This window comes from Pteropus alecto, unplaced genomic scaffold, assembly GCF_000325575.1.
Source record: "Pteropus alecto unplaced genomic scaffold, ASM32557v1 scaffold341, whole genome shotgun sequence".
Taxonomy (NCBI): Eukaryota; Metazoa; Chordata; class Mammalia; order Chiroptera; family Pteropodidae; genus Pteropus; species Pteropus alecto.
Genome location: NW_006430739.1, coordinates 347,313 through 356,776, shown reverse-complemented (window position 1 = coordinate 356,776; position 9,464 = coordinate 347,313). Strand labels below are relative to the sequence as shown.

General features: G+C 41.5%; 1 protein-coding gene and 1 pseudogene across 3 annotated transcripts in view; both read left to right on the top strand.

The window, feature by feature from the left end:
• The window catches only part of MTM1 (myotubularin 1), an 88,705-nt gene that overhangs the window by 51,583 nt on the left and 27,658 nt on the right, over positions 1–9,464 (top strand). For all 3 annotated transcript variants that reach the window (XM_025051649.1, XM_006905507.3, XM_006905506.2), the window contains exon 7: positions 9,208–9,291. In XM_025051649.1, coding sequence (XP_024907417.1) covers positions 9,208–9,291 — 84 coding nt within the window. The remainder of the gene's footprint in view (positions 1–9,207; positions 9,292–9,464) is intronic.
• LOC112485454 lies at positions 4,147–4,265 on the top strand (annotated as a pseudogene).

Below are 9,464 nucleotides of genomic sequence, written 5' to 3'. Positions count from 1 at the left end.
GAGGTTTGGCAAAAAGGCTGCCCTCTGCAAACTGGGAAGCAGGCCCTCCCCAGGATGCTACCATGCTGGCATTCTGATCTAGGACTTCTGGCTTCTAGAACTGTGAGAAATAAATGCTTGCCGTTTTAAACCACCCAGTCTGTGGTATCTTTAGTTAGAGTAGCCTGAACTAAGACAGGTGTAAATAAAAGTATCTCCCTCCCTCCTAGTACCCTTCAGCCACCCCGTTCCTCTCCTCAGAGACAACTGATGTGTTCACCCTGTTACCTTCCACCCAATGATAGTTTAGACCTCTGCAGGCATCTCGGTACTTACATACCCTTTTCCAGTTCTCCAGTAGATAGTGCCTAATGAGTGGGCTTCTTCCTTCTATTTATGACTGCTCTGTTGACTGCTCCCTACTTATCTATTCAGTCTTCTATTGACGGATATTGAGATTGTTTCCAATCATTTGCTTTTCTACACACTACTACAGTGGATAACCTTGCATATACATCATTTTGTATGGGTTCACATGTATCGTAGGATAAATTCTTAGAAGTAGAATTATATTGCTAAATTTTCTTTTATGAGAGATGGACTGGCTTTCGCTCCCACACACAGTGTCACAATGCCTGTTTCCAGACATCCTCCCAACTATATTAGTTTCTATAGCTGCTGTAACAAATCACCACAAACTCAGTGGCTTATAAAAATGGAAGTCCTGGAGGTAGGAAATCCAAAATGGGTCTCACTGGGCTAAAATCAGGGCATCCACAGGACTGTGTTTCTTCTGGGGACTGTAGGGGAGAATTTGTTCTTTGCATTTCCAGCTTCTAGAGGCCACTATGTTCCTTGGCTTGTGGCCTCTGCCTCCATCTTCAGAGCCAGTAAGAGTGGGTCAAGTTCATTCAGTCACTCTGACTTTGCTTCCGTCACCACATCTCCTCCTCTGCTTCTGACTCTTCCGCCTCCCCCTTCCACTTCTAAGGACCTCTGTGATTACATTAGGCTCACTTGAGAAATCAGAGTAATCTCCTGTCTCAGAGTCAGTTGCTTAGCAATCTTAATGCCATCTGCAACCTTAGTTCCTCTTTGCCATGTATGGTAACATAACGCAGGTCCCATCGATTAGGATATGAACATCTTCGAAGGCCATTACTCTGCCTATCACACCATCTCGGTATGCTTTCTCATTTTTATTCCTTTTTTAATCTTTGCTAAGCTAATAGGTGAAAATATAGATTCATAGTTTTATTTTGTACTTGTCTTATTTGGTTGAAATGGAATATCTTTTAGTTTGAACTATTAGTATTTCTATTTTTGCGTTCTCTGTATCTTCCGCCCATTTTTCTTTTGGGATTTTGACCTTTTTCTTGTTAGTTGTAGGAACTCTTTATGTAGTAGCGATACTGACTTACAGGTTGCAAATATTTTTCCCATATGCCTTTTGACTTTTCTTATGGTTGCTTTTGCTATGAAGAAGTTTTAAAAATATTTATTTGGGAGAATTTATCATTTTTTCTTTTGGGTTTTGCGTGTGTGTGTGTGTGTGTGTGTGTGTGTGTGTGTGTTGTGTGTGTGTGTGTGTGTGTGTGTGTGTGTGTGCAGGTGCTCATACTCACACACGTGTACATACATGTGAGTGGGTGTCCCTAAGACCAGCCCAGGTTTGATAATTCGTTAGGAGAACTCACAGGACTCAGCATATAGTCGTACTCACAAGTGTGATTTATTGCAACGAAAGGAAATGTCACATGCGGTGCAGTCTAAGGGGAACCAGGCATGCGCTTCCAGGGTCCAGTCCCAGTGGAGTGTCGCAGGATGCACTCAATTGCCCCAGCAACTAATTGCGACAACACTAAGTGCCCAGGGTTTTTATTGGGGGCTGGTCACTTAGGCAGCCTCTGACTACCACGTACCGAAATTCCAGACTTCCAGAAAGAAAGCAGGGCTTCAGCATAAAATACAGTTTAGCACCGTAAACCACTCTCACCAGTTAGGGAATGGTGAGAACTCTCCCAAAATCCAGGTCCCCAGAGGCCAGCCAAGGGTCAACCATGCAAGCAGGCCTTTTGAACTTGAACAGTCTCAGACCTGCTAGGGTAGCTAGCTCTTGTCTGCACACTTTTTAAAAATAACGTCTGGGTTTTACATCCCAGGTAGGAAGGTCTTCCCCACTCAGAGCTATAAAAGAATTATCCCACATTTCTCTAATACTATAATTTCTTTTTGAAGATTTAAATATTTGATCAAACTTGGGATTTATTTGGGGTTACCGTGTAAGTTATGGATCCAACACTTTCATCCCCTGTTGTTGCGACTCCATTTGTTGACCGATTTGTAATTGGTTTTATTTCTGAAAGTTTCTTTTCTGGCATCAGTCACTCTTCACTCGCCAGTAACTCTCTGTTAACTATTGAGGCTTTATAAGCTATAATGTCTGAGAGGTCCAGCGTCTCCTCGCTTCTTTTTCATTCCCTTCTTCCCTATTTTTGCTCAGTAGACGTTTACAGAATGCCTACCTCATGGCAAGGCACAGGGAGCCAGTACCACTCCCTGTACCCAAGGAGCACAGTTTCCCTGGGTGATGTGGACAGAGAGATGCATATGATACAGATGCATATGGGTAGGATTTCAAGGGAGCGGAAACTAAGGGGGTGAGTGTCAAGGAATGCTTCCTAGAGGAGGCAAATCCTGAAAGATGAGGAGTGTTGGCCAGACACAGGCTGGACCCGAATGCGGGTTGGTGTCTGGAGTTGGTGTGTATGTAGGTATAGCAGTGAGAGATGGTGCTGAAGGGGAAAGCTGGGTCGAAGCCTGCAAAGCCTAACATGCCCCACCAAGGAGTTTTGCTTTTTATCTGAAGTTGAGGGGGTTTTAAGAAAGAAAGTGGCATGATTCAGTTTCTATTTCAAAACGATTGCTTGTGCTACAGCATGCGGAGTGGATAGAGTCGGGCAGGAGAACATTTCGGAGGATGGTTTGATCACCTAGGTGTATGACGATGAGGGCTTGAAATAGGGCAATGGACAGGAGAGAATGGACTTGAGAAAGATCTAGCAGGTAAGATCAGTACAATTGATTGATCGAATGAATATAGTTATGAGGGGGATATTATGATAGGGAAGAATCCAGCCTGGATAATCAGGTTGATGGTGGGACCAGTGGCTGACATGGGGAATGTAGGAGGGGAGTGAGGAAGAGGTCGTGAATCCCATTTTGGGCATGCCGTCACAACTGTCTTGGGGACAACTGGGTATACATATAGATATCTAGGAGGCAGGTGGCTACAAAGACCTGGAGCTCTGGCTTGGGGAGAAGTTTATTTGGTAGGTCTGGATATGACAATCGTTATTTTCATAAATGTGGGCAAAATTGCCAGGAGATAAAATTACAGTGGGAAGAGATAGTGGTCAAATCCTGAGAAATGTCAATCTTAAATGATTATGATTGTAGACAGGTAGTAAGGAACCATTTGTTCTGAAGTGGTTTCCAATGACATTTTAAATGTACTTTTGTGGTCCTTTCCTGAATAAATGAATATGTACATTTATATGTGAAGGTAGTGGTGATATTAAAGGACTATTAAACCATTTTCTCCAGGGAAAATGGTAGAAATAGGACTTGGAAAGTTATTTACATAAAAATATAAATGGTAATTTATGTGCTAGCTGTTTTTAACCTATGAAACTTTCGTCCTATTTTTGGATTAAATTACTTTTGCTGCAGTTATTTGAATGAACTTACTGAGTCAGGTCATGTGAAATAGGCGGAAATCACTGTCTAGCATGAAGATGTTACTTGGAATTATAAACTTTGCCAACTTTACCTCCTGTGACTCTTCTTTTACATTTTAGACTTTTTCCTCTAACTTTAATGAAAGCTTTTTCTTTTCTTCCTTCCTTTCTTCCTTCCTTCCTTCCTTCCTTCCTTCCTTCCTTCCTTCCTTCCTTCCTTCCTTCCTTCCTTCTCCTTCCTTCCTTCCTTCCTTCCTTCCTTCCTTCCTTCCTTCCTTCCTTTTTTTTAACATGATGGGGTCTTGTTTCTTAAGTGTAATCTAAAACTGAAAATGGGGTAGTTTTACATTGTCGCAGCCTTACATGGTAGATTGAAACTTTTTAAAAAGGCAAACATCTTCAGTTTCAGAAACCAAATCCTGTTCAAGTCTACAGCCATGTCACCCTGAACGTGCCTGATCTTGTCTTATCTCAGAAGCTAAGCAGGGTCAGACCTGGTTAGTACTTGGATGGGAGACCACCTTGGAATACTAAGTGCTGTAGGCGTTAAAAATAAAAAAAAAAAATCCTGTTCAAACATTACAAAGTCTATCACAAATGGTTAGTGAGCAGTCTCCTAAATTTTTAAGGCTAGGTATTCAAAGTTGTAGTTTATTTGCTACATAACAAGGATCTGCTCCTCCTAAAATTCTTGTCCATCAATGACCATGCCATTGCGTGGTAGCAACGTCATTTGAAAGCACTGTTAAATCTACATAGCTTATCAATTGTCCTGAATACTATGAAAATGGTTTTCTTCTGTAACCATCTCCTTTTTGAATGATATTTAAATTCTGTAAATCTGACTCTCAAACATCCAGTTCCGAGACATGACATGGCAAGTCTTTATAGGGGAAGAGGCTGTCCGGGAGGAAGCCTCATGAGTTCTAGGAATCCGAATTCAGTGGCAGACAGCCCTCCCCCCTCAAAGAAGGATACTCATGGATTGCTTACCATTTACAGATTCTACTCAATGAAAATAAATCCAATCTAGATATATTTTAAATGAGTTGGCACATCTTTATATAGGTGCCTTTTAAAATAATGGCTCATTAAACAAAAGCAAAAATCTGCTGTCATTTCATATTTTCCCTGCAGAAGACATAACAGTGATAAATGTAGCTAAATCGAAAAGACGAGTTATATGCTCCTTGTCACAGCTGTTTTTAGCCCTAGTGTGAAATTGGAGATTTTTATCTCAACTTTGTCCTTTAAGATTTTTCAAATGTTACATTGTGCTATTTTTAATACTGGAAAAATGCACATGATTGTTTTTTTTTGTTGTTGTTGTTTTTTTAAAGTCTCTATGCATGGCATCTCTTGACTAGTAGGAATTGGTGAAACGCCCAAATACTAATATATAGAGCCAAATAAAGGAAGAAGCACTCACTGGAAGCTAGGGGTCAGCACTTGAGAGGGTACATTTTCCGATGTCAGTTTCCTGGTTTCGATATTGTGCCCTAGTTATGCAAGACATTCGCACTGGGGAGGCTGAGTGAAGGGTGCATGGGACTTGCATGTACATTTTTTTTCAACTTCTTGTCAACCTATAATTATTTCAAAATTACTTAAAAAAATTCAAGCAGCCCCGAAACCGCTTGACCACGCAGAACCTTTACGCCGGCTTCCTACGTGTCCTGACATATTCCACGTGGCCCTTTGGGATCCGGTCGACTGACCCCCAGAGATTCCGGCTCAGTGGGGGCGAGGGGCACGGGCGCTGACTGGCACCCCGGGAGAGTCCCCCCTAGCCCCTGGCGAGGGACCGGGCCCTAGAAGAAGGCCGCGGGGGCCTTTGCGTGGCGCACCGGAAGGTGCCACGTTCGCCGGAGCACGTGTCTGCTCTGAGGCCCCGCGCAGCGGGCCCGAGTCACTCCCGAATCGCCCGCAGGCCGTGGAACCAAGCGGGTGCCGGCGGGCTCGTGGGGCGGACTCGTTTTCCGTCTCACTAACCCGGCTCCGGCCTCCTTAAAGGGAGGTTCTGTAGAACCGGTTCTGTCCATGGGGTTTCGATTCCCCAGAGAGAGGGTTGACCCAAACTGACCCAGGCTTACAGGTAGGGACAACTGTGGGAATGTCAACCCGCTAATACAGCACTAAGAGAGCCAAAGCCTTAAAAATGTATTATCTACAGGAGAAAATAAATGATAGTTCAAAACCTCGAGACATATAATCCATTAACTTTAGGTTTTAACAGTTTTCAGACAGGACCTTTAATTAGGCTTGTAACAAGTTTCCACTTGTAGAGAATTGTGTGCTTTTAAATAATGAGGTGCAGATGAACGGGGTTTGTTATCCTTGCTCTAACACTTAGTAGTTTTTACTTCTTTTAAAATAATCCATCCTTATATTGCTGTTGGAGAGCTTGTGTTTTAAAGTTCTTGCTTTGTTCTCTTATCTGAATCTTTAAGGGAGAAAGTAAAAATTAAAATATCTGGTATATTCAACTTTTAAAAATTCTGGTACTTTTAGAATGTTTGCTTTGATGAAACCAATTAGTTTATGGACAACTTAATTTTTAAAGAAAAATAACATGTGAACCCTAACAAGTAATGCTTTTTTAAAAATATGTTTTCTTGTGGTTGTAAGTTGCTTCATGTGGGTGGTTAAAAATATCGACTTAAGTACCTGATCTTTCCTACCTTAACTTCCACTTCAATATTACATGTGTTGCTGTGTATTTCATGAGAAGAAATATCTGGCTGTTTGTCGTGTGATTCATAAATTTTCCTGAAATAATTGAAGTCCAAGTTTGGCTCTTAGGATCAAAGGTAGCTTAGGAGCCATTTCCGTCATAGAGTTCTCATAGGCGTTTTTCAGGGGTAAAGGATGCCAAGTCTTTGACTCATCCTATACATCTGGACGTCATTCAGAATGGAAAGTATGATTCCAGAATGATTTCATAAGAAAGGCCACCGATATGTCACTACCATGAGAACATTGTATCATTCTCATATCAATGACAGTTTTAAAAAATATTACTTGTATTCAGAGTTCTCCTAAATCAAACATATTAAACTGGAAATAATTTTGGTTTGGGCTATATAGCTTTCACCTTCTGGTGATAACAGTCTAGTAAACTTATATTACGCTTATCAGTAATTTTAATGTAAGATACAAGAGCATATTTGAAGCAAAAAAGTTGCTTTCTTATTAGTGATGGAGAAATAGTAAGTTATATTGAAAACACTGCTGTCAGCTCAAAGGACACGGATAGCATTAATACACATGATTATTTTTCTGACAAGAGCTTTATCTGGCCTTTGAGTTAGCAATTTTATTTTTTGTTTTTAAAAGGCCAGTGTATTCGCTTGAGCTTCATGAGAAAGATGGAAATAACTTAAAACAAACCAAAAACAAAAACCATGTTGAGATCAGGAACTTATTTTAAGAAAGCAGATTCTAAATTTTCTTCTAAAGTGACAGTACAGCCTTATGTCTCAAACCATCTGTCATCTCTGTCAACAGCACAGCATTCAGCAATATTGAGCGTTTACCTGTACCACATACTGACAGGTGTAGTATCTGGTGCTCAGATGTCACCAAGAGAATGCTTAGATATGTTCTATAGATTCCATTTATGAATAAAGAAGTTCATACATTTTAGTGCCATTTTCACTAAAAGTCCCTCTGTCTTTGACTTAAACTTTAGTTAACAGAAATCATTTGTTTTCCCCAGTGGTACTGAATAATGAAGTATTGCTGTGGATTCAATATCAGGCTAAAAGCTTTAACAAATTGGTTAGCTAGGTCAGTGTCATTACCAACGTGTGATTGGCATGCTGTCTGTCACAGAATACGCAGCATTTAGGCTTAGCACTGCCAGAGCTGAGACCTGCTGAGGGTGGCACGTGCTTTGGAAAGAGGACAGGCCACAGAGTGTGTTCTTGATCAGTGTTTACCCTAAACCTCTTGCCCCTTAAAGACAGAAAGCTGTTGCTGCTAAGTAATGCTTTTCCTGAAATGCTCTGTAATGTAGGGGAGGGAACACTGACATTCAGAGTCATAGGCTGATAACAGAGGAAAATGGGTGGGAAGGAAGATGCCTAGAGGAAAAGTGCCCAGACATGGCACCTCCAGAGAAAGCGGTTGTGCAGGGGCTGCGTAAGGCTTCACATTTTCATTCAGTCAACAAATATGTATTATGCCTACTATGGGCTTGACGCTGTTTTAGTTACTGGGGTTACAGGATGTGAATACAACAAGCGTCTGCATTCATGGAGCCCATGTTCTAGGGGAGGGGCCAGTGGAGGTTCAGCAATAAATAAAGAAATATGTAGTGTGTCAAATGGTCATAAGCGATAGGGGGAAGTCACATGGGGAGGAAAATAGCAGGTGTGCAGTAGTGGAGGTAGCATGTTGTTTTTCTACACGGTGTCAGAGAAAGTCTCATTGGTTAAGATGACTTTTGAGCAGAGATATGAAAAAAGTAGGGTGGAAGCCATGAGGGAAAAGCATTTCAGACAGCTGGAATAGCGGATGCAAAGGCCTAGAGGTTGATATGTGCTTGGTGGTTTTGGGGAGCAGCCCTGGAGGCCAGCATGACTTAGAGTGGAGTGAGCAAGGGAGAGAGCAGAGATGTGTCAGGGGCTGTGGCCAGGTGGTGGGCAGCCACATAGGCCATTGAAAGGACTTCCACTTTTACTCCAAGTGAGATAGAAAGCCAACTATTACTCCGACTTTGGAGGTAAAGATGAAAGCGGGCAACCGGTTAGGTTATTATAATGATCCAAGTGGACAATGGTGGAAGCTGAAACCAGGGTGGTAGCAATGAGGTGATGAGGCTAATGCCAAGGCTTTTGGCTCAACTAGGATGGGACTGTCATCTGCTGAAATGAGAAGGCTGTGGGAGGAGCAGGATTCGGTAGAGGCAGTCAAGAGTTTGGCTTTGGATGCCTCTTAGGCAATCTGGGGTTGTGGAGTGGGCACTTGAATAGCTAAGTCTGGGGATCAGTGTGGGGCCTGGAGAGCGATAGATATGTAGGAATCACTGTAGTGTGGATGGTGTTCGAAGCCATGAGACTCATCAGTATGGCCTCCTCGAGGGTGACCATAGATACAAAAGAGATGAGAGGTCAGAATCCTGTCATTTCACAGACATCAGGGCATTGATTCAGAATTCACAGAGAACAGTTAAGAATTTCCCTAATGTCCTGTCTCTTTTTTAATAAACATGTCATTGTTCTGATTTTCGTGGAACATCATTAAAAAAAAAAACTAATGAGAAGAGATGTTTGTACCTATTGAAAATTGAGGTCTCAAAAGTAATTAGTGAAGATAGAAGGTGGCATAAGTCTAGTCTGAATTTTTTAGTTATTTCTTTGTTAAAAGTCTCAGATTTGGTCGTGATTTTTCATGGTAGGCAAATCTGGTGAAAAATCAAGGGATGTAATATTAGTAGACTGTTTCCTCACACTGAACTTTAAATTCTTTTTTTTTCCTTTTCTAGCCAATATTTGCATTTTTAAATGAAGAAAAGTTTAACGTGGATGGATGGATGGTTTATAATCCATTTGAAGAATACAGAAGGCAGGTGAGCCAGTAGGTACTGTGGCATGTGGTGAATCTGAAACACGCATGGTGACAGTAAGTCACTGGTCATGCTCTTTGAGATTCAATAACATCTTTGCTAACTATGTTTTTAATGACAGTGATATAATCTAGCTTATTCTGTTATTCCATAGTCATATTCAAGCCATTTAAGGC